The sequence below is a fragment of the Phascolarctos cinereus genome, unplaced genomic scaffold (assembly GCF_003287225.1).
Source record: "Phascolarctos cinereus isolate Bilbo 61053 unplaced genomic scaffold, phaCin_HiC Scaffold_4;HRSCAF=312, whole genome shotgun sequence".
Taxonomy (NCBI): Eukaryota; Metazoa; Chordata; class Mammalia; order Diprotodontia; family Phascolarctidae; genus Phascolarctos; species Phascolarctos cinereus.
The window spans coordinates 34,251,182-34,277,168 of NW_027555847.1; the positions used below are offsets into that span (position 1 = coordinate 34,251,182).

A 25,987-nucleotide genomic window follows, 5' to 3' on the forward strand; every position below is an offset into this window, starting at 1 on the left:
AATGATTGATTTAAATAAGAAAACCAAATCTTCTGGGGCCAGATGGAGTTGTGAAGTGGGGGAGAAGATATGGGCCCATAGAAATCATTCCAACAGTGACTAGGACCTATACCCCAGTTTTCCAGGAATGTTCTGGCTACCAGTCAAGAGCATATTGGAGACCTGTCCATGGGGAGCCTTTGGATTTTATGCCAAGACAGTGTCTTCCCATCTGTTATACCAATTGGGGTCCTACTTCATTCTAGCCACCTTTCTTGGGTCTCTCCTCCCTCTGGTTGGGCCACTTCAAGCACACACATGCACACACGTACAGGCAGGCCGTGGTGAGTTCTTAATCTTGAGGAAGACCAGAGTTTTGTTTTTCTTTGCCATTATATAACCAATTCTCTGCTATTTAACCTTTCTCTCATTTCTCTCATTTTCATCACTTCTTTCCAGCTGCCTTTCAGAACCCTACAGCCCAAGCTTAAAGTTCCCACCTGGGAAGCAGCCTTAGGGCAGGGAAGTGACCTCAAGCCCTCAGTGGTGAGGCCCAGGGGTGCAAATTCAGCAAAACCTCCCAATGGGATCTGGGGCTGGGGGACCAACAGTAACTCTACTATGGGCTGCCCAGCTGGCTGAGTTGAGACAGGCTCATCAACATGGGGTCGGCCCCACACCAGACCTCAGAAGCAGCTCAGGAAACTGTCCCATAAGATGAGGGTCCCAATCAGCACTCGGAAGAAGCTCCCCCACAGCTGGATAGAACACAGAGCTTGCAGCCAGGAAGACCTGAGCTCAAACCTCACCTCTGACAATGACTGGGCCAGTCACTTAACCTCTCCCAGACTCAGTTTCTTCTTCTGGAAAGTGTGGATAATACTAACACCCACCTAATAATATTGTTGTGAGGATTAAATAAGATAATATAAATAAATCACTTTGTATACCTATATAAATGTTAGCTATAGATTATCAAACAAGGTGAACAGGCTGGAAATCTGCACTAGTGAAGGAGCTTAAGCCACTTCAATTCTCTGCACCTCAGTTTTCTTATCTGTAAAATGAGGGCATGGATGTGGAGCCATGAGTAAACAGCCTCTGAGGTGCCTTGCAGGTCTAAATCTCTGATCCTAAGTATTGATAATGGACTTTACCCTTTGTCTTTTAATGATTTGGGTTTGGTTTTTCTTTTTTTTTTTTTTTGGTTAGGCAATAGATTAAGTGACTTCCCAAGGTTACACAGCTAATAAGTATTATGTGTCTGAGGCCAGATTTGAACTCGGGTCCTCCTGACTCCAGGCCTAGTGCTCTATCCTCTGAGCCACCCAGCTGCCCTTATATACATGTATTGCTACACTAATAACTATGTACATTATAAAACTATAGGCATTTTAGATGGATGAGATAACATTTGATCTTATGGTCAATAGGGAGCCCTTAGAGTTGATTAATTGGGGCCGTCAAGGTTAGGCAGATGCTTTAGGAAAATCACTTTGCTCAAATCCTACCCCTTGTGAGAGACTTTTCCCTGCTCTATCCTCCTTTTTTCTCCCCCTGCCTTGTTGGTGGCTTCCCACTAAAACGGACCATTTACCATATATCTACATGTATATAGATATATACACACATATTTAGATTCCTATACATAAATACATACATACATACATACATACATACATACATACATACATACATACAGATATGTCTTGTAATGTATGTTCATAGTCATTTGCACTTTGTCTTTCCCATTAGAGTAAAAGCTCCAAGAGGAGAGGGATGTTCTTGCCTTTGCATTCTCAGTGCTTAGCACAGTGTCCAGCACACAGTAGGTGCTTTGTTGACTTGCCCTTGACAGCTGTGTGGAGGATGAAGAGACCTGAGGCAGGGAGACCACTTGGACCATTTATTACAAGGTACTGAACTAGGATAGCATCTGTGTGAGTGGAGGCACAAGACAGTTGCAAGAAATCAGGAGGTAGAAATCAAACTTGGCAAATGATGGGACATCTTGGGGGGAGGGAAAGGGAGGAGTCCAGAATAATGCTGAGGTTGTGAGCTGGACGCACGGTGGTGTTCACAGACGTTCAGAAAGGGGATGGGTTTGGGGGGAAAGATAAGGAAGTGAGATCTGCCATCTGCTGTAACGGATAGATGCCTGTTTATCACTTATTCCCACTCAAAATGAAAAGGAGTATAGGCAGGGCTCATTGCTCCAGAAAACCGCCCATGCTCCCATGCCCCATCTCCATCAGTCATAAGGTGAGGTGACAGGCAAAGAGTGGGTATGTTAGGAGCTGGCGGTGCAGATTTTTCCAATAGCAGGTGAGTGATTACGACATAATTGTCTTGTTCTGGCCCAGTCTGGCATGGAGGCAGAATGTGGGGCATTAGGGAATAAGGGTAGGTGTGATTATTTGTCAACAAAACAAACCCAGTGATTTGTTACAGCAGGGTTGGTGGAAAGTGGACCGCCTTTCTACCCTCTGACTGGTTTATCACACTCTCCACCCCTCTTCCACCACCAAAGGTCATATCAAGGCCTTGGACTAAGACCACTAGGCAGGGGTACTGAGGTTGAGTAACTTGCAAGGTCTCAGAGCCAGTAGGTATGTGGATGTGTGTGTGGTGGGGAGACAAGATTCAAACCCAGATCTTCTTCCTGACTCCATGGCCAATGCTCTCTCTCCCTGTTATGTCTTGCTACCACTTTTTAAGTTATCACAAATTATTATTTTTAGGGACAAAAAAATGGATTCATATGTAAATTTCTTACAGTATGATTTCAAGTAGCTCCAAAGGAGTAAATTAATAATAATTTACAATAATATCGGCTTTGAGTCTGGCAAGCAGCTTTATATGCATTATTTTACTTGTTCTTTACAACCACCCTCTGAGGTAGGTGCAACATTTCCCCCATTTCTCAGATGAGGGAACTGAGGCTCAGAGTGTTTAAGTTGGGCGGCATAGCTAGGAAATGTTAGAGGCAGAACTCAAGACCAGAATGTCCAGATTTAAGGCCCATGCACTGCCCACTATACCACACTGTCTAGTTAGATGGAGAAAGGCTAGATTTCAGCAACTATGGGATGAAAACCAAATCAAAATGTCATAGATTTAGGCAGGTGGGCAAGTACTTTCTATGGTCCATCCTCCCCAGTTTACTGATGAGGAAACTGAGGGACTTGCCTATGCTTACACCGCTAGTGTGAGGGATGGGATTCAAACCCAGGTCTCCCCTGACTCCAAGTCCAGTGATCTTTCCATTATTAATATATTATCACCCTGAGAGCATCCATTTAGAAGTAACTTACAGGAAGCTTCCCAAGAATAGAGGCTGACAATGAGCTGCTTCTGATCGGTTAGTAGTTAGAGGTAGAAGTTGTCTTCCATTAATGCTTTTTGTTGGTAACTACAAACATAGAAGGGTGGTTCTCTTCAGATCACTAGATTGTAAGCTCCTTGAAATGAGGAACCATCTTTCTCTTTCTTATTTGTATGCTCAGCACTTAGCACAGTACCTGGTAAATAGTAGGCACTTAATAAATGTTTATTGAATTGAAATAGAATTGAAGACCACTTTTTCATATGGCCACTCATTCGGTGGAAATATCTTTATGTCAGGCAAGAACTGTCAGTCAGTCAACAAGTGTTCATTAAACATTTACTACATGCCAGGCACTGTACTAAGTGCTCGGGATACAAAGAAAGGCAAAAATAGTCCTGCCCTCAAGGAGTTTATGTTTTAACAGGTGAGACAACATGCTTGGTACATACAAAGTATATAGAGAGTAGGTAGAAGGTGATCTCAGAGGGGATGGGATAGGAGTGGAGAGGTGATCACAAAAGGCTTCCTAGTATTTGCTTCTCATGGTTAATTTGTGGGTAGGTGCTTGCTTTCATTCTTCAATGTACGTCAATTTTTCTATAACCTCATGGATCTGGGTACTTTCTCCATCTTTTATCTCATATAATTTTGTGACTGTCCTCCCATGAATTCTTCCTAGAAGATCTGCCCACAGTTCCGGAGGCCTTCCTCAGGGTCTTTTCACTTTTGGTGGAGGCTAGTCCAGTAATCAGGCCATTCATCTGTCAGCCCTTGCTCTTGACATATAACCACCCACTTCCTCTTCCTATTATACATTTCCTGGACCTAATCTTTTAGGTTACTCCTTGTGTGCAAGGCACTGCTGATGCCTTATGCCCAACAAGCATCTCCCCACCCACCATTTGGGTCATTGGCAGTTTTGATTCTTCAGAGATTTCACTATTATAGGATTTGTAGTAGCACTACTGGGAGAGTAATGTTTCTAACAATGCGGAACATTCCCATTATGGAATCCCCCTCCAGTGATACAGACTGAGGATTCCATAACATATAGAATTAGTATTTCTTGGCTCCCTGATTGATTATAGTCTTAGAGGGCTGTCTGAGACATTGAGAACTTAAGAAATAATAATAATAATAATAATAACAACTAGCATTTATATAGTCCTTGAAGGTTTGCAAAGCACTTTACAATTATTATCTTGTTCGATCCTCACAACTGCCCCATGAGTTATGTCCTATTATTGTCTCCATTTTACTGATGAGGAAACTGAGACTGAGAAAGTATTTTGCCCAGGGTTACACAGCTAGTAAGTGTCTGAGGCAGGATTTGAACTCAGATCTTCCTGACTGCCGGTCTTTCCTGTCCTCTTCCCACTGTGTATTTAGCTCCCTACTTCAATGATTTGACCAAAGGCACATAGCTAGTTTGAGTGAGAAGTAGACGGGGAGCCTAGGATATCCCAGCTTCAAAGACAGCTTCTCAGTGCTTCCATTCCATTGGGAGAATTTGGTCCTCAAATTATCCAGGGGGTATGTGCTTAATTTGCACGATATTCAGGGCCTCATGGGAATGAAAAAAGGGACAATCAGTCAGTCAGTCAGTCAATAGGCATTTATTAGGTGCTTATCATATGCCTGGTACTGTGCTAAGTGTCGGGAGCACCATGGGAGGATCTCTTCCCTACAACATCCTGGCCTGTGAGGACCAGCCTCAAACTCAGGTCGACCTGACCTTTATTCAGATCTGACAAACATTAGCTCTGAAACCCTGGGAGAGTTACTAAACCTCTCACTGCTCTAGGAAATTCTCTAAGATTTTTTAAAGTTACAGAGGAGTTGCCATTCTGTATTGGTGGAGAGAATTTCTATCACGGGAGTTCTTCAAACAGATGAAACCAGGGATGTAGATACGCCTCCCACTCCTCACCGAAGAACTAAACCAAGCAAGCAGAAACCCCTCCCCAGATCTAATGAATACAGACAGATTCCATTGTGGCGGATAAACGCAAATTCACTTAAAACCCCTTCAGAATTGTGCTCATGTTGTTATTATTTATTCTCTTAATTGATAGATACTAACAGTAGGATCATAGATTTTCGAGGTCGTCTTGTCTAGTTCCTTTGTTTTTACAGATTAGGATAGAATTGTCCAGAGCAGTCAGGCCTAGAACCTGGGTCTCAAGACGATAGACTTAGACGTGGAAGGGGCTCCAGAGATCATCTAAAACCGATCTCTTATTTTATAGACACGGAAACTGAGACCCGGAGGGTTTTTCCATAGATCACAAAGGGCAAGGGCTGGGATCTGAAGCCTAGTCCTTTGACACAATCTCCAACACTCCAGGCATAATTTGTACTTATTGACTGGTTAATTGGACTGATGTTGCCTCCCAGCAGCACTACCATGTGGAGGTCTGAGAAATGTAAAAATGTTTACGTTAGCAAGGGGCCCTCACACTCAAAAAGACTAGGAACCATTGGTTCAATGTACTAAGGCTAAAGGTAAGAGAGCTGAACTTGAATATGTAATCTTGGACCAGGAATGAACATAAAACCAGCTTTTTCCTCCAAAAGGAGAAGACCATAGGAAAGATTAGGATCAAGGAGAATCTTCAAACTCCTTGGAAACGAGCAGGGCATCAATCAATACAGCAACAGGTATCTTTTTAATTTTTTTTAAAAAGAAGTAATGGCAGATAGATAGATAGATTTGGAGTCAGGAAATCTGGATTTGAATCTTGTTTCGGTCTCTTTTTTAGTTTTATTATTTTGGGCAAATCATTGAACATCTTTATCTCAGTTTCTCCATCTGAGAGATGGGGATAAAAATGCTAACCTTCCTTGCAGGATTGTCATGAGGACCAAATGCAATGATGTATGTTTAGTGCCTTGGAAACCTTAAAGAGTTATAGAACCCGACTGTTAATGCTAAACAACAACAACAACAACAAAAAACCCCAAACAACCCCCCTCCTCCACCCAGTATTTATCAAGTGCCTACTAAGTGCCAAGGAGACACTGTAGTAGTTGCAGGGTACTTAAGCAGAAAGAATGAAAAAGCTCCTTCCTACCTGAAAGGAGCTGACATTTTAATGGGGTGATAACAAATGCATATAAAATATATACAGCATAAATATTGAGCTAATAGCTATAAATACGTAACAAGTAGTTAAAAGCAAGGTAGTTTGCGAGAGAAGGGGCCGTTAGGTGGTGCTTTGGATGAGCGCTGGGCCTAGAGTCTGGAAGATTCATTTCCTGAGTTCAAATCTGACCTCAGACACTTAGCAGCTGTGCTACCCAGGGTAAGTCACATAATCATGGCTGCCTCAGTTTCCTCATCTGTAAAAATAAGCTGGAGAGGATAAGGCAAACCACTTCTTTGCCACAAAGTCTGACGCTATTGAAACAACTGAATAACAATAAACAATTGGGAGAGAAGGTATTAGCAATTAGGAGGATCAGGAAAGACATCACATTGAATATTATGTCTGAGCTGCAGCTCAGAAGAAGAGAAGGATGCCATGAGGTACAGGTAAGAAGAGGGTGCCTTCCAAGCATGGGTAATGACGAGTGCAAAGACAGATAGATGAGAGGTGGAGGAAGCCAGTGTAGAGGGATTGCTGAGTGCAGAGTGGGAATGATATGGAATAAAGGCTACAATGAGAGGCTGAAGCCAGGCTGGGCAGGACTTGAAAACTGAAACAGAAGAGTTTTTCTTCTGGGGCAGAAAGGTCTATAAAAGCCCTGCAGAAGGTTGGCTCACTTTTATCTAGGGGCCACCACTGAATTTGCAGATCACTGAGGGCTTTGGTCCCATCGGCCCTTTCCTCTCTGCCATCTGCCTGCTGGTCATCTCTGTCTCCCACCACCACCCCGAGTTCCTGCCCCCACATCTTCAGGGCAGCCTCAGATCAGGCCTTTTTGTGTCATGGCCCCTTGGGTATGCTGAATGGCTTCTCAGAATCATGTTTTAAAATGCATTAAATAAAATACACAGGATTACAAAAGAAGCCAATTGTATTGAAATATAGTTACCAAAATATTTTTTTTAAAAAGTTCACAGACACCAAAGAACTTTTGTCCTAGAGGCAATTGGAAACCACTGGAGTTGATTGAGATGGACATTATTGTTTAGAAAATAGAAAATGGCTTGGTTCGGGAAAGATGTCTATTTAACAGGGAGATAAAGCATCTATATTCCATCCCCACTCCCACTCCTACTTCATATGACTGCATAGCAAGATTACTCAACAATATTAAATTAATCTGAAGCAAATCAACAGGTTATCAGGACAGCCCCAGCCATTTCTTAGGTCACAGGCAGACTGAGTCTGGAGACCGCCCTTTGTCTTCCCCAGGGGTAGCAGAGGCCACAGCTGCCAGAAGCTGATCTGAATGGATAATGACACTGGAACAGAATGCTAATTCTTACTAACAGAGGATCTTGGGAGTCAACACATCTCTCTTCTTCCAGGCCAAAAAGGTTTTTAGTGATGTAGCAAGTGGAGTTTTTTTCTCCTCCAAAATAAAACAAAATATAATGGAAAGATGCTCCCCCATCTCATCTTTCTTTGGCCCACAGTATCTGTTAACGATGTGGCTTTTTTTCATTCTTTATGCTGTACAGTGAGACCTCAGAGGAAGGTCAGATACTGCTCATGACAACATCTTGTTTCCCCCAAGTCCACTGTGGCTGGTACGGCGAGGTCTTGGGAGTTTTCTGGATCAGTCCCCAGAGGGCTGGTGGTTGCTCCTGTGGTTAAGTGTGGTAATTACTTTCACAGGTACTGCTATAGCAACATTATTCTCCACTGAGTATGAGGGAAATACCAAGAGAGACAAAAAAAATACCCATATCTCCTTGTTCATGAAGCACCCAGAACTGTTGCTCAAGACACAGATACATCTCCCAGAGGAATATTATAAATAGCTATGGAGGGAGAAGTAAAATGATTCTCTCTGGGTCCAAAAGGCAGTGTGGTACAGTAGCTGGAGGGTCAGAGTGGGAATCTGGAGATTCGGCCTTTGGGATCCTACCTCAGACACTGGCTCTCTGTTTATGGGTCATCTCTCAGAACCTCAGTTTCCTCATCTGTAAAATGAGGACAATAATAGACTTGTTATTTACTTCATAGAGTTGTTGGGAGGAAAGTTCTTTGTCAGTCTTAAAGCAATCTAGGAATATGTTATTATTCTGAATATCTGCTAGAGAATCAATATTCTGACTATAAAATCATATTACTTCTTTAATAGAATGCAAGCTCTGTGAGGTCCAGGACTGTTTCATTTTTGTCTTTCTATTCCCAGAATCTAGAACAACACCTAGAACACATAGTAGACATTTAATTTAATATGTTTGGTGACAATGACCAGTCTGTCAATTCCTATAGGCACAGAACTGTCTAGAAGGGGTCTGCCTGAAGCTTGCTTTATAAAAAGCCTTTTTTAAAAAAAAAATCAATTATATTAGAGATGGATTTATAACTTTATAACTCATTCTCTATTTACATTTTCTAACACTGGTGAAGTCAGTCAAAAGCATGGTCATCATCAGTGGATCTGATTCCCAAATGGTTTTGTGGCTAATTTTCTTGCCCTTCTCTTTTGACTAAAGTAAAGTCAAAGTCACATGATCAAAAATCTAGCACCAAGCCTAGCAAATAGCAGACATCAAATTAATGTTTATCGACTGTCTTGCTGACTGGAAGGCACCTTAGACGTAATTTAGCCCTGCTCCTGGATTTTATACGTGTGAAACAGACCTAGAAAATGAAGTGCGTTGCCCAAGGTCATTTGAACTTGGATCCTTTGATTTCAAGTCAGTCACCAGGTATTAATTAAGAGCCTGCTATGTGCCAAGTACTATGCTAAGAAAGGCAAAAGACAGTCCTTGCCCTCAGGGAGCTCACAGTCTAACTGGGGAGACAACATGAAAACCACTATATAGAGTCAAGATATACACAGCATCAATTGGAGATCATCAACTTGGGGGGGGGGAGGGGAGCACTAGTACCCAGGGGAGCACCTCCCAACGACTCTAAGAAGTACTGGCACCAAGAAGGATCAGAAAAGGCTCATTGTAGAAGGCGGGCTTTCAGCCGAGACTTGAAGGAAGCCAGACAACTGAAGAGGGAGACATGGGTTGGGAGAGTGGTCCAGCCTTGAGAAGCTCAGTGCTCTTTCTATGACTTCCCAAGGTCACAGAGCCATTCAGTAGCAAACTTGGGCCTAGAATCCAGGTCTCTGGGTTCAGCACCCTATCCAGTGTAGTAAATGCCCTTTATGATAAACAAATAATTCCTGAGAAAGGGTAGTATCTGGGACAGGGAAGTAGCTGCAATGGACCCCAATATCTGCAGACAAATGATAACTTCAAAATATGTCAAAGTGAAACCTTTTAAGTGAGAATAGCAATATCAAGCCAGACTGCTGAATTGTTCAACGTGATTTTCAATTGATCCAAGAAATATATGCTCAGACAGGAGGGGAGCTGACCATGGAGAGAGTGTGAGGGACCATAGCAGATGGACAGCCAGAATGATGCATGGGGGCCCACGTAAGAGGCGTGAGACCAACAGGCCCCTGGCTCTCTGAGTACATGCTCATCACAGAGCTAGAGACAGAACGGACAATGGGTCGAGGAGACCATTTAGTCCAATCTCATCCCTCTACAGATGAGGAAACTGAGACCCAGAGGAATTAATTGACCTACCTGAGGTAACACAAACAGTAAGTGGCAAAGCCAGGATTTAAATCCACATCCTCCAACTCCAATTCAGCACTCTCCCAAATCCAGTGTGCTTTAGAGAGAGTGCTGGAAGACCGAGTTCAAATCCAGCCTCAGATACTTAGTAATGACCCCGTGCTGTGACCCTGGGCAAGTCACTCAGCCTCGGTCTGCCTCATTGTCCTCAATTGTAAAATGCTGATTATAATAGCACCCACTTCCCAGGGTTGCTATGAGTCTCAGATGAGACAATATTTGTAATGCACTTAGCATGTGCCTGGCAAATAACAGATATTTAGTAAATGCTTGTTTACTCCCTCCCTCCCTTCTTCCTTCCTTCCTCCCTTCCTTCTTTCCTTCCTTCTTCTCTCCCTCCCTCTCTTCTTTCCTTCTTCCCTCCTTACCTTCATTCCTTCCTCCCTCTCTCCTTCCCTTTCTTCCTCCTTCCCTCCCTCCCTTTCTTCCTTCTTTCCTTCCTTCCTTCTTCCCTCCCTCCCTCCTTTCCTCTTTTCCTCCCTTCCTCCCACCATGCTATGCTGCCACTTTTTGTAGAATTTATAGTAAGAAAGGACAACGAATGCATGAAAAGAAGTTGTATGTGGGTCTCCTTTGGCACCATGGAGAAGGAATTCCCACCTCAATCAACTCATAGAGCTTCTTCAATATCAAAGTAAATGTCAATTAAAGGATAAAGTGGGAGGCAGGAACCAAGCAGGCAACCATGAGAGTGCCTTTGCCATTGAGCTTTATCAAGTTTTCTATTAAAGAGAAAACCTCCCACAGGAATGAAGGCCATCCATGCTCTCTCCATTTCCCCACATCTCTTCTCCCTGGAGACAATCTATTTGACTCTCCTTGATCTATTTCCCTAAAGTCATAAATCACATATGCCACTCTTCTCATACTGGGCTGCATCTTTCATTTTTAAACCTCTATAGCCTGTCTTTAGGCATCTCGAGTGCAGGCTTAACTGCCACTGTATGGAATTGGTTTTCTGGCCATAGGACAGCGCAAAACTTGAATTGTGAGTCTGAGACCAGGTTTCTGCCAAGATAATTTGGTGGCACTTTTATGTTCCGAAAATATGTTAGAGGTAAAGGGGAATAAAGCCATAACTTATTTGATCTCTCCTAATAACAACACTATTTTTTACTGGCTTTGTTACACATTGTGAATATTTTTTCTTCTGTCCTATCAGCCAGTACTGGTCCCTTGCAAGGGAGTGCAAGAGGAAGCTAGATTTAATTGGTAGGAAGACCTGGTTCAGAAAAGCATTTTTCACATTTCTATAGCAAGGTATATCCATGAATCCATTTTTATGGCACATGAAACTGTGGCAACTTGGATAAAGTCAGGTATTGAAATGAATCAGCTGTGGAGGCCGTGACAAGAGTTAGTTCCCCTGAGAGCCAGGGGAAGGGACTGGGTTTTAGTCCTTGCTCTGCTACTAAGAATCTGTGTGCCCTTGGGGAAGCCCTTCAACCTTTTGGGTCTCTACAAAAGGAGAGGGTGGGTTATCAGTGGGGTCAAACTCAAATAGAAACAGATCCCTGAGGGCCCCATATTGACTTAGAAAAACACAAACTAACATTAGCTGTGGTGTATTTTTATTTATTTTGTTAAACACTAGTCTAGTTCCAGGCCCGCTTGGCAGATTTTGCTTGCCAGTTGGACACTTTTCGACCAGGTGAACTGTAAGGCTCCTTTCAATCCTAATGGCCAACCATCCTAAAATTCTTTGATTAATATCAGCACCACCTAGGAATGCTCCTCATTCAAACGGCTTTAGATATCTATTTAATTCCCTTTTTCCTCAATTAGAACATCACAATAACAGGATATAATTAGTCAGTCAGCTAGTCAACAAACATTCACTTATTATGTGCTTACTATGTGCCAGGCACTCTGCTAAGCATTGGAGGTTCAAATGAAGGCAAAAATTAAGAATTAAGATTCTTGCCCCCGAGGAGCATACATTCTAATAAGGGAGAGCACGTGTAAATAATTCGGCATATTATATAATACAGCACACATACACCTATGTGTGTGTTTCTGTGTATATTCACAGTAGATGGAAGATTATAGGAGAAACATTAGCAGCTGGAGGGACCTGGAAAAACCTCTGGCAAAACATGAGATTTGAGCTAATTGTCAGATGATAGAATGTTGTCCAAAACACTGTTTACTAAAGACTTGAACTTGACATAAGCTAACTCTATGAAATATCGCCAATTTTAGGCCCAAGACCTTTTTTATATATCCCCTCTTCTCCATTCACCAGGTGTTATTCTTGTTCAGCCCCTCCTCACCTTCCTCCTAGACAACCCTGAAATGCCTCCTAATGAACCCCTTTCCCTGCAGCCTCTCCAATCTCTCCTTCACCTAGCTGCCAAAATAATCATTTTAAGCAAAGATCAGCCTAAGTCACTTCCCTCCTCAAGAATATTCATGTCTCCCTATTATCTTAAGGTAAAATACAAATTCCTCAGCTCTCCTTTTAAAGACCTTCACAATCTGCCTCCTAATTTTACATTACTCCCTGTCACATCTTCCACATTAAAAAGGGTATTGGGGAACATTTACATACTGCTTCAAAATTTGCAATGCATTATATATATTATTTTAATACACACACACACACACATATGTATGTATATATATATATATATATATATATATATATATATATATAAATCCCCTTCATAAAAGGATTTGTTCTGTAAAACTTGGACTCAGTCAAAAGGCCACAGGACCTAGAAGGCCACATATGGCCCCAGGTTCCCCACCCCTGTTCTACCATCAGTCTGGTCAAACTGTAGTCACCTTGCAGTTCCCTAGACTTGGTGTTCTATCTCTTTGCTCACATTTTGGCGAGATACAGAGTTTCACTAGTTTTTTTGCCCTTTACTATTTAGAAATCTTGGCTTTCCTTAAGGCTCAGCTCAGACGGCACCTACCTTTCCTGTACCTCTCTAGCTGTTGAGGAAGTGCTTTCTCTCCCAATACAGATTACAGTCTATTTATTTAGCCTGGGGCATGTTCTGTCTCCCAGTAGACTCTAAGCCGCTCTAGGGCAGGGACTGTTTTTTCTTTGTCTTTGTTCCTCAGTGCCCAGAGAACCAGCGGGGTGTAGTGAATAGAAGGCTGATCTTGAGATCCCTAAGACCAGTACTCACCTGCTCAGACATTGCTAGTGATGTGCATTCTGGGTAAATCACAGAACTTCCCAGTATCCCAAAGTACAACTGTCCAAGACTCTAAATTGTGAGCTTCTGTAACAATGGAGGAAGTTTCCACATCAGGAGTAGCCTAGGTGGAGTTACATGATATACTAGATAGAGTGTTAATCTTAGAATTGGGAAGATCTGAGTTCAAATCATCCTCCAGAAATTTCCTAGCTATGTGACTCTGCATAAGTCATTATCCCTCATTTGCAAATGGGGACAATAACGGTAGCTACTTCATAGGGTTGTTGTAAGGATCAAATAAAATCTGTCAAGTGCTTTGCAAACTTTATTTCTAAAAAAGGAATTTTTTATTTATCTTTTGTTTTTACATTGCCTAAATAACCTCCCGAGAACCATCTCATACAGCAAAGCATTTTTTTAAAGAAAAAGAACAGAAAAAATTAGCATAATCAAACACTAATAATAATAATAGCTAGGTAGCTAGCATTTATATAGTGCTTTAATGTTTGCAAAACGCTTTACAAATAACTTGTTGAGTTTTACATGATTTCGCATGTATAACCTATGTGTGATTGCTTGCTGTCTCAGGGAGGGAGGACGGAAGGGAAGGAAAGAAAGGAGGGATAGAATTTGGAACTCAAAACTTAAAAAAAAAAACCTAAATGTAAAAAAAAATTTAACACATAATTGGGGGAAAATAAAATATATATTCAGATATCTCATTGATACATTAAAAAAACTAAAAATATACTTTGCAAGCTTTAAAATGATTCATTATTATTATTATTATTATGTGGATAAAATCATAGACTGGATCTCATCTAGTAACTATAATTATAATAGCTAACACAGTGTTTTGCACATACTAGGAGTTTAATCAAAACATATTATAATTGGACCTTTTCTAAAAGCCTGTATGTACTGGCATTCCAAAGTGGCCACATTACAAGGCAATTGTGCCTACAGGGAAGAGACAAGGCATGAACTTTCTTTTCTTTTTTCTTTTTTCTTTTTTTAAGCAATTGGGGTTAAGTGACTTGCCCAGGGTCACACAGCTAGTAAGTGTTAGGTCTGAGGCTGGATTTGAACTCAGGTCCTCCTGACTTTAGGGCCAGGGCTAGTGATCTATCCACTGTGCCACCTAGCTGCCCCAAGGCATGAACTTTAAACAAAACATGGTGGAGTGCTGGTGCCTCTCCTCCCTGTAATGTTCTATCCTTGGGAATTGAGCCATGGGGCTGCCTTGTCTCTGCCCAGGCTCTTGGGGTCCTAGATCTTAAGCTGAAAGAGGCCTTGCTGGCCATGTAGTTCAATGATCTCATTTTATAGTTGAGAACCAGAGAGATTAAGTAAATTGCCCTAAGTCACATCGGTAGTAAATGACAAGTCAGAATCTGAACCCAAGACCTTTAGCTTTAGATTCTTCACTTTTTCTCTGGTGCCTCCTCAATGACCATAATTTTTTGTTTAATGATGGCTAAATCCAGAATTCTCTTTCCACTGCATTACCTCTCAAGCTGAAATGACTTCCCCAAAGTCACACAGGTATTAAGTTGTCAAGCTGGTGTTTGAACCCAGTCCTTTTAACTGAAAATCCAATGCTTTTCTCTTGGCAGCACAGGATTCCAATGTTTTTAGTTTCTTGATGTTTCTTCTTCTCTCTTTCAAACCTTATCCACTTCCTCTGCAGACTTCCTTCTTTCCCTCAGGGCTTTCCAGTCTCTTTGCTTCCCTACATTCCCCAGTCCACTTAAATCCCTTCTCTCTCTTCTAACAGCTACCTACCAGGAAAACAGAACAGCATGGAATTGGGCTTGAGTTTACTTCTAACCATATTCCAAGGAAGAATTAAAGATTATTCTAAAGGTGTGTCAGACTTTTCCTGCATTGTAAAGTTTCAATGAAAAATTGACCGGTCTCCCCCAACATGGCATTTCTATACCAGATGCTATCCCGATGATGTACAGTGTGAACACAAAAGTAAATTTCCCTGCTTCTTTCTCAAAGTAAAACAGGGGCTTCCCTCAAAGGAACCTTTCTAAAAGGCTGCTAATGAATTCTGGGTTGCCCCCCTCCCCCACGTCTATGCTGCTAAGTCTCTCTGAAAATAGATAAGGGCAAAGTCGACCTCCCCGTGAGAGATTTGCCAATGACAAATGGAAAGCCCATTCTTTTTTTTGCTCATTACTGACAAGTTTCCCACGCTACCTCCAAAAGCCGGGTGTGTATCTTTTCCTGATCCACAGAAGCAAATCTGATCAAATAATCTTTGGGGCTTTAAAAGTATAAATAAGTCACTACTCAAGAAGAAAAGAGGGGAAACAACAACAACAACAACAACAACAACAACACAACAACAACCCTCCACAAAACAACGGGAGAGTCCCTAGATGCTATATTAGAATTCTCAAAGTGAGTAAGACAGAGTTGAAGACAATGCCAAGAAAAGTAACTGGGAAGGTAAGTGGCAGGCACCCTCCTGTCTCTTTTCATCAGTCTGTGGGGTGCCTGAGTCTTCAGAGGAGTAACCTTTCTAAAACACTAAAGGAGGAGAAGAGTTTCAGACGGTGCAGAGGGCAAACAGTTCTATCTTGCATCCAGTCCTCAGATTCTCCCCCTTTAACAACCAGTTCTGCCCTTATTTCTCCTACAATATTTTAAGGTGAGAAAACAGCAGTCACCTTCCCATTCTCTGTTGCTGCTAAGAAAGATGAGGGGGGGAAAAAATTGTTCTTACCTCCAGGTCACAGATTCTCCTCATTTAAAAAGGAGGAAGCCAAAGCAAGGGACAAAGGATGCATGCATCGAGCACTTGCATTTTCTCCAAATGAGAGCTGGTGGAAGTAGGGACAGGCAAATGCTGACTCTTTCCGTTGCCATATAATCTCAAGGAAATGACCCAACACGGCTTGTCCCTTTGATTACAGATTCAGGAACAAGAGCTTTTCGACATGAGTCAGGAGAACTATGGAAAGTCTTTGGATCTTTCTTTCAGTCAACTAAAGTCATTGGGAATGTACCCCCAAGGCCAGTAGTGAAATGTAGTCCCATTAAAAACAAAACAAAACAAAAACAAAACACCTTCAGCCATTTGACTACCCTTCCATTTTTCAGTGATAGGCTCTGCCTTCAAGGTAGCTAAATGTATCATGGATAGACCCTCCCTCTGTCACCTTGGGCAAATTCACCTCTTGGGGCCTCAGTTTTCTCCTCTACTAAAAAAAAACCTGAGAGTGTTGGACTAGGGGACTTCTGGGGTCCTTTCCAGTTCTATGACCCGATTGCTTTATAATTTAGCTCTTCTTTCCCTAGGTAAATGGAGTTTCTAATATACTGGAAGAGAGCTCAATTTAAAGCAGGGTAGGGGATGAGGAGAGGTATTATTTTGAGGAAGGTCACTGTCCTCTTTCCATTGTTCTCCCATTTTTCAGCTAGGATGGTGAAGGTGCTCATTCATGTTCAAGCCATATGAGGATCAGCTGAAGGAAAAGGGGAGATTTAGCCCAGAGAAGAGAAGACTCAGTGGGGGTCTATGAGAATTGTCTTCAAATATTGGAAGAGCTGACACCTACCGAGAAGAAAGATTGAATCTGTTCTGCTTGACTCCAGGGGGCAGAACCAGAGCAGAAGAGAGAGCTTTTGTAAGAGAGCTTTTGTTTATGAGTTACACAGAGAGATTTATCATTTTAGAAGTTAAAATGCCTTGGTGTTATTGTAAAAATAGTTTTGATCTCACAGACCCTTTGAAAGGCCCCCGGGAACCCTCATGGACCCCAGGCCATGCTTTGAGAACCACAGCTCTAGATATTTCTCTTCCACTATAAACTGCAGAAAAGGTGCTGACCTGCATTAGTAGAGGGAGTTTTCTCACCTGGGAGTCCCCTATACCAATGACATCATAGGCCCAGTCCCTAATCCTATCCTCCCTGCAAATCTTACAAGTCTATTTAAAGCTGAGCTATGTACAGTGCCTGGAATCTAGTAGGGGCTTAAGAAATGTTTAATGATATTCTGATTTTGTCAGTCATAAAAAGTGATTTGTTGGTTTATTGATGACCCAGAGCATCCCAGTATTTCAGAGTTGGAAGTTCAGTGGCCTCCTAGCACAACCAGACCAGGTCCAACTAATTCCAAATTCTAATTGTAACTTGAACACAAATGAACCTTTTATTCTAACCAACACATGGGCCTTGGCATGAAGACCTCAAACCCAGAGGACCCACCATCTCCTGGGGCAGCCCCATTACATGCGTTTTATCTGTAAGTACCAAAAGTTGTGAACCATAGATAATCACAAATCTATAGTCAATTAGACACTAGGACTGCAAGCGTGAATGGAAAGAAACATTTGGAGTTGTTAGAAAAGTCTTTGGAAGTCACACGCTCCTTCAGAAGGGGGACTCTATGTTCAGGAAAAATAACAAGATGGAAAGTACCTTACTCATTTCCCTCTTGAGCACTCAGAAGGGGAAGTTTCCCATGCTGGGTCAATGCCCTTGTTTCTCACCCATGAATACCAAAACAGTGGTAAATAGGGAATGAGAAAGGGCAGCCACAGCTATGGAATTTTCCTTTTTTTTTTTTGTGCTCCGAATAGAATGCATTGTGAGCATCCTTAACCTGTTGGACCACAAGGTATGTGTTCCTTTTTCAGATGGTTTGAAACATGACCTGAAATACAGTCCTATCCTTGGTTAGGAAAAATGAATGTAAATACTTCCAACAAATTTGAAGGCCAGCAAGAGATAGAAGGAACCTGGTGACATTCAATGGAATCCTTTAGATATTAACATTTGTATCAGTGTCATTTGATCTATTTTGTCTGGGTCTCTTCATCAAGAATTTATTCCTTTTAACTCTCTTCTTGTCCTTTCAAGGATATGGTGACTACATTCATATTAATAAAATGATAGTGTAAATAATAATAATGAAATAAGTGACCGCTACATAGAGAGATGTGCTGATAAGTGTTTAACAACAAGCTCTACAAAAAGAAAATATAACCACAAGTCTAGACAATCAACAAACAATAAATCAAACCTTGATTTGTAGCATTTGCCTATTTGGTTTTTTTTATTTTTTTATTTTTTAGCATTTGCCTATTCCTAAGATGTAAATGTGCACACTGAGAATTTAACAATTAGTTCTTAGGAGCCACCAAAGGACCCGTGATGGAAAATGATGTGCACATCCAGAAAAAGAACTATGGGGTCTAATGCAGGTCGAAGCACATTATTTGCTTTCTCTTTTTTTCTTTTTTGTTTGTTTGTTTCTTCTTTCTCATGGTTTCTCCCATTGGTTCTAATTCTTCTTTACAACATGACTAATGTGAAAAATAGATTCAATATGAATGTATAAGCCTATATCAGATTGCATGCCATCTTGGGTAGGGGAAGGGGGTAAATGGGGAGAAAATTTGGAATGCAAAATCTTATGGAAGTGAATGTTGAAAACTAAAAATAAATAAATAAATTTTAAAAAAGTTCTTAGGAGCCAGTTGAAACTGGCTCCAGTAGCCATGGGTTACACAGCACTTTAAGGCTTGCAAAACATTTTCCATCTGTCTTCTCATTTGAGTCTTACAATACCTGGTTAGATAAGTGCTACAGGCATGATTATTCCATTTTAGAGATGAGGAAACTGGGGTTAGGTAACAAAGGTGGAATTCAAACCCAGGTTTTCCTGACTCCAGCTCCAGTACTCTCTCCCCAACATCTTACTGTGTAAACTTCTAGCCAAAGCCCGGCTCTCCTGAGTGCCTGCCATCCACCTTAGTCAGTCCTCAGGTACATATTCCATCACCTCAGGACTTTCATTCTTTTCTCTTTTTCTAACAAGTTTCTTATTTTGATCTCCTCTCCATTTCCCTGGGTTCCCTTCTACTGCCTCAAGAACCAGAGCTGGAAGCGACCTCAGATGCCAGAAGGGGTTCAATCAACCCTCTCATTTTACACAGTTGAGGAAACTGAGGTCTTTGGAGATTAAGTGACTTGTCCACATGACATGGCATTTAAGTAGACCATTAAAGGTTAAAGAATTTTACTTTTACACATCTGTAAGATGAGGAGGCTGGAATGAAAGACCTCTAAGGGTCCCTTCCAGCTCTGACATCCCATGATGCTGAGGCCTTTCTGGTTCTCAGGAAGACGGCAGAGCTTCCCTCCTGTTGGCTCATGGGACTGAGTTGTTGCTAAAAGCAAACCGGGGGTGGGTTCTGCTTCCTGTCAGCTGAGAGAGACATCTGGATGAGAGTGAACAAATTACAACAATTACTACAAACGACTATGAATCAAAATCTGATTTTTTTGCCTCCATAAATGGGTTGGCTTAGGTGCTGCCCGTGCCATCTTCTTTGTTGGACGCTCTACTTTCATGAATGGGTTGGACGAGGAGACTGCTAAGAAACCTTCTACCTTTCAAATTCTGATTCTATCATAGACAAGTAACTATGGAAGGACTGAAATATTTTATCCATGATAACATTTTTTTTTAGGCAATTGGGGTAAAGTGATTTGCCCAGGGTCACACAGCTATTAAGTGTCAAGTGTTTGGTCTGAGGCTGAATTTGAACTTAGGTTCTTCTGACTTCAGGGCCGGTGCTCCATCCACCACAGCACCTAGCTGCCCCACCATAACAGCTTTTTGAGACTGCAAACATAAGTATAACATCCTTTGGTCAAGAATCAGGCAGGCTAGTGGTTTGGATGGGGCAGAGAGAAACCTGTCAGGTGACTTCCTATTTCATCTTTCTTCTTTTATCTGTTTTCTAAGTACTCAGTATTTGCCTGCTGCTTTTTAGAGCCCCCTCTGTTTTGTTGCTCCAATCCAAGTCTTTACCTCCTCTACTTCTAAGTGAATAAAAAATAGATTTAGAGGTCCAAACAGGCTCCAAGGCCTTAAGCATCTAAGGCAAATAGTTTTAAAAAATGCTCTCTACATGTGGGCACACACACACACACACACACACACACACACACACACACACACCTGCCATGCCTAGTATTTGTCTAAAATAAATAAACACAAAAGCTCATGGAGAAGAGAGAGACCTCAAATTCTAAAACTAGTTTCTAAGAGTGAAGGGAACCTACTCAAAAGACACACGTTGTAAAGAAATAATCACTTAGATGCCCTCGAACCCTAAGATCTTTAAATGGGAGATGCTATGAACTTTACCTGATGGAAATTTACATCTCTGACCATCCTCCCTCTTATCTTTGCAGAAATGAGGGACTACAGCTGTGGAAGAATGCATGTGCTGTGGGACTTGCTGATACGTTGGTTAGTTTTGCCAAATTGCTTTTTTCCCCCTCTTGTTTTCTCTATTGGCTCTCAGGGTGGGTAGAAGGGAGAGAAGAAATGAGAAAATGAAGATGATTTAAAAGCAGAAGGTATCCATTTTTTAAAAAGAAGAAACTTTATGTTTTAGATGCTTGGGTTTTACCAGAGACATCCCATAGCACCAAAGTATTTTGAGCTGTAAAAGGAATTTCCAAGTCACTCTAAGATGCCAAATATTTTTCTAAGAAACCAAAGCCTGCCCTGTAGTCTGGCTGATGTGCAACACCAAAGTAGAAAGCTGGAGGAAGCTCTGGAGGTTGCTAGATTGGAGTTTCATGGGCAGTGCATCAGAGTATCAGGAGTTGGGAGATGTGGATTTGAATCCTGCCTCAAACATGTGTTAGCTGTGAGACCTTAGACAAGTGAATTAACCTCCATGTGTCTGAGGGCAGTATTGATTGAATGGAACTGAATTTTAAATTAGCTGCCTGGCTGCTTTGCAGAGATTATCCTTCAATATATTCCTAAGGAAGTGATGCATATTAACATTCTCATTGGGCAGTTGGGGGGCACAGGGTATAAAGTACCAGGCCTGGAGTCAGGAAGATTCATCCTTCTGGGTCTAAATCTGGCCTCAGACACTTACTAGCTGTGCGACCCTAGGCAAGTCACTTCACCCAGTCTGCCTCAACTCCGGGAAGGATCTATGATTTCTGCAGCGTGGTGCACTCCCAGTGGAGTAACTCTTGCACTGATGCAAATGGCAGCCTATTCATGCCTAGATATGTCCTAGGCATTTCCTTGTCTAGGAGGATTTGTTGTGGTGGTTGAGTCTTTTTTATTGTGTCCTACTCTCTGTGACTCTGTGACCATACTGTCTGTGGGATTTTCTTGGGAAGGATAATGGAGTGGTATGCCAGAGGTTAAGTGACTTGCCCAGGGTCACTCAGCTAGTAAAGTATCTGAGTCCAGATTTTAATTCAGATCTTCCTGATTCCAGGCCTAGCACTCTATACATTGAGCCATCTAGTTGCCTCCTAGGATGATTTACTTCATTGCTGTTATGGTCCCTGAAACCTGTTCTTTCATATGTTCAAGCAGCAGAGACAGGCTACATGAAGTTAGTGCCTCAGGGCATCTTTAGAAACCAATCAATCAATAAACATTTATGAAGGGCCTACTATGTGCCATGAACTGGGAATTCATTAAACAACAGCAACAGTCCCTGCCCCCAAGGAGTTTACAATTTAATGGGGGATGATAACATGCAAAAGGAAGCCATTACTAGACAGATTGATATTTATTTTTAAAATAGACCCATTTAGGACTGAGAAATAACAACTAAATTGTCTTAGGAGAAAAGATAAAAATGTCTGAAAATAAAATAAAATAATACACTCATGAGCTGATTAAATACACCCAGGAAGCATGGATGTGGTCCATTTTTAGCTCTATTTGTCATTAAATAGAGCGTGTAAGACTTTTAAAAAAAACACCCTCCTCCCTCCCCCCCACCCATGGTGCTGGTTGGTGAATGGAAAGCAGTGTTTTGAACTTGGCATGGAGACACCTCAAAAGAAATGGACTTGAAGTTCACTGTCTGGTTATGAAGTTCATAAAAGGAAAAAATCCAGGCTGAAAAACTTGTTTCATTTCAACAAACTCAAAGGGCAAAAAAAAGTCCAAAACTGCTTTCTGAGCTCAACTGGAAATAGAGCTGGCAGAGATGGATGGAAAGTTTAATGTATAAAAATCCTAAGGAGAGAAACAGCCTCTAAATTGAATTCTGGAACCTCAGTAGGATTTATTTGTAAGCTGAATAAACATTTTCAACCTCTTAACGTTAACGTTTTCCACATCTGTTTGAATGGGTTCATTAAAAACAATTACATCTTCTCCAGAAAAAAAAATAAAGCAAACTTTCTTTAGAAAATATTCACTAATATTAATCACTGACATTTATACAGAAACTTAAGGTTTGCAAAATGCTTTCAACACATCTCATTGGAGCCTCAGAATGCTGAATTAATAATAATAATAATAACGATAGCTGGCTTTTACATAGCACTTGAAAGTTTACAAAGCACTTTACGTGTGTTATCTCCTCGGACCCTCACAAATTAGGGTAGTGGGTGCTGTGTGCTTTCCCACAAAGTACTCAATTTCCATTAAGGTAGGGATAACTTCTTTGCTTCCAAAGAGATTTTCACTAAGGGCAGATCTGACTATGTGTCGCTACTCAATGACTCCAATGGTTCTCTATCACTTCTAAAATGGAATAGAAATTTGTTTTGTTTAGTTTTTAAAGCTCTTCATAACATGGCCCCAACCTATCTATCCAGGCTCAATGGACATTACTTTCTTGTACTCTGTGATTCAGACAAACTGATCTACTCTGTGTTCCTCACACATGACTCTCCATCTCCCGTCTCTGTGACATGCCTGCTCCCCATGCCTGGAACGCACTCCCTCTTACTTCTGATCCATGGAATTCCTCTCTTCCTTCAAGGACCACCGACTATTCGAAACCTTTCCTGATGCCCTCAACAGCTATTGTCTTCCCTCTTAAACTATCTTGTATTTACTTTGTATTGATGTCTATTTATTCTCTTCACATTCATTGCGAGTATTTCCTTTTTATAGTTAGAATGTAACTTCCTTGTGAGTTGGGATTACTTCATTCTTTATATTTTTACCACCAGCACTTTGCTCAATGGCCAGCACACAGAAGGCATTTGATAGATGCTTATTGACTGCTTGCTGGCTCTAGCTCTGACCCTTGGGCCCCATCTCCAAAATCTGAGGCTTCTATGATCATTCCTAATAATTGGAACTGCCTAGAAGCGGGATTGGCTGCCTCAGTAGGCAGTAAATTCCCCTTCCTTCCTGGAGTGCTTAAGCCAAAGGCTGGATGCTCACCTGTTGGGCATGTGGCAAAGAGGATTCTGGTCCGGGTACTGGTTAGACCAAATGGCCTCTGACTTCCTTTCCAATTCCGAGAGTCTACAATTATAGCCCAATAATTACAGGCACTACAATCAACAGTTTTGCAATTTAATGGGTCCTACCAATAAAAGGGTCTGATGTTATAGAATTTTAAACAGCATAAAGCCAGCTGCAGAGCTGAGGAAAACGGGCAAATTACAGAAAAATCTAATCCAAATGTCTGTAGGAACAAGATGGAAAAATGGAGATTTATAGCTTTCTGTTACTATGTACCAGGCAATGACTTTAAAAATGAAGTGGAATACTTAGGCAAGAGAGAATGAGAAAGAAACCAATGGGTTAAAGGTTTTCAATTTTCTGTTCAGAGTTATTTGGGAAAACACCCCACCTTTCAGAGCTCTGCCACAGGACTTGGGGCAGGAAATCGTGATCACTTAACTGTCCAAAACGAGGAGTTGAGCAAAAATTGTTGACTTCCTCCTCTTTCAGACAGACAGACGCAGAGATTTCAGGGGCATGGCAATCTATCTTCCAGTGACACCTTCTGCAAGTGACCCGAGGGAAACAGCTTTTGGGGAATTGGATGGGGTTTCTTAGCTATAGTCCTAAAAATCCTGCCGCTCTGAGAGCAAGGCCTTCCTCTCTTTCAGCTTCAGTTTCCTCATCCGTAAAATGGGGATGATGATGTGTGTAGTCACAGAGGTGTTCTGAGGATCAAATGAGATAATGCATAAATTCTACAGTTGTTAGTAATATCATCAAATGTTAATTAAATAATTAAACTAATTATGTATATATTATTTACAATAATGTTTATTACAATTATCATCATTATCAACAATGGTGTCAGTGAGAAACATAGCAAATAATAACTATCATTTCTTTCTTTCTTTTTTTTTTTTTTGGTGAGGGCAGTTGAGGTTAAGTGACTTGCCCAGGGTTACACAGCTAGTGAGTGTTACGTGTCTGAGGCCAAATTTGAACTCAGGTCCTCCTGACTCCAGGACTGGTGTTCTATCCACTGTACAACCTAGCTGCCCCATAACTATCATTTCTATAACACCTACTATGTGCCAGGCATTGTGCTAAGTATTTTACAAGTATTATCTTCTTTGATCCTCATAACAAGCCTGGGAGATAGGCTCTATGGATATCCTGACTTTACATGTGAGAAAACTGAGGTTAAGTGATTTGCCCAGAGTTACATGGCTAGTCAATGTCTGAGGTCAAAACTGAGCTCAGGTTTTCTTGACTCCAGGCCCAGTGTCTTATTCACTGTACCACCTAGCTGTCCTACTTTTATAATTCTATTTATAATTAATTATAGAATTTCCTGAGGCTAAGAAGTGACTTACCCAGGGTGACACAGTCTGTATGTCACAGATCTTCTCAAAGACCAGCCCTTTACTCACCATACGACACTCCTCTAAGACTACAACATTGTAGGTACCTCATTTAGTCACAATAACAATGACGACCCTACAATTTATGTGGTGCTTTAAGGTTTGCACAGCTCTTTCCCTATGTTAATGCATTTTGTTCCTATACCAATGAAATCATAGGTCTCAAATCAAAATCAAAATAATCAGAGAAATCAAGTGTTGGTAGGCACTGTACCGTAGTTGATAAAGAGCTGGCCTTGGGGCCAGGAGTTCAAATCCTGCCACTGACGCTGAAGGAGTCACTTATCATATGAGTTCAAGGTGACTCTCAAAGAGCAGGTTCCAGAGAAAAGGCCGATCTGCATTGGCAGAGGGCGTGTTCTCATTGAGGAGTTCTCTCTGCCTATGAAATCACAGGGCCTCTCCCTACACTTATCTATTAAATATAAACACCCAACAGAAAGGATTCACATGGGTTTAAATGTAACACAGTGAAGCATGTAGTTGAATAATGGAAACCGTTAAGACATTTTCTTAGAGGTTTGCAGTTGTTGGCAACGAGGATGGGAAGAGGGCAGAATAAATGGCCTGGGTGTCTTTCCAAAGAGGAAAGGTTATTAGTTTATTGAGGGCTGGTGGTAGAGGGATGGTCAGGACCAGTGGTAGAAAGCAAGGAACCAATCTGTCTACCTCTTGTCCTTGTGGGTAAGAGGGATTGGCCTTGAAGGGAGAGAGTGACCACCAGTGTGGTTTCTAGAGAACTGGCAGGTTTCTGCAGAGTCAAGGGGATGGGAAGAACATTGATTGAAAAGATCAAGGATGCAGAACGACGAGTGAGTTGAGAAGAGAACAGGGGTCTCTCTTCCGAATTCCTGTCGAGCCTTTAAAAATAAAGCTCAGCCCAGGTGCCACCTCCCACAAGAGACTTCTGATTAGCTCAATAGCTGTGCCGGCCACTCTCCTGACTTCATATTTATTTTTACTTATCTTTGTAAATTTTGGCTCCCCCTCTGCCCCAGCAGAATGTAGGATCTTTGAGGGGGTGGACTGCTTCATTTTTGATTTTGCGTTCTTAGGACCTAGCAAGGTGCCTGGCATGTGACAAATACTTAAAAAGGCTTAATGAATTGAATGGAAAACTTAACCCCAATGC

The 25,987-nt window shown here is 41.5% G+C and overlaps 1 protein-coding gene across 7 annotated transcripts in view; it reads right to left on the minus strand.

Moving 5' to 3' along the window:
- Positions 1-25,987, minus strand: part of FRMD4B (FERM domain containing 4B) — a 354,364-nt gene that overhangs the window by 162,619 nt on the left and 165,758 nt on the right. Inside the window, exon 1 of one of the 7 annotated variants that reach the window (XM_021007522.2) lies at positions 15,963-16,070. The exons of 5 other annotated variants lie outside the window; for them this stretch is intronic. In XM_021007522.2, the coding sequence (XP_020863181.1) occupies positions 15,963-15,986 (24 nt within the window). In that variant the 5' untranslated portion in view covers positions 15,987-16,070. Of the gene's footprint in view, positions 1-8,347; positions 8,388-15,962; positions 16,071-25,987 lie in introns of those variants that run through there. One more of the 7 variants, XM_021007525.2, reaches the window with a different exon arrangement.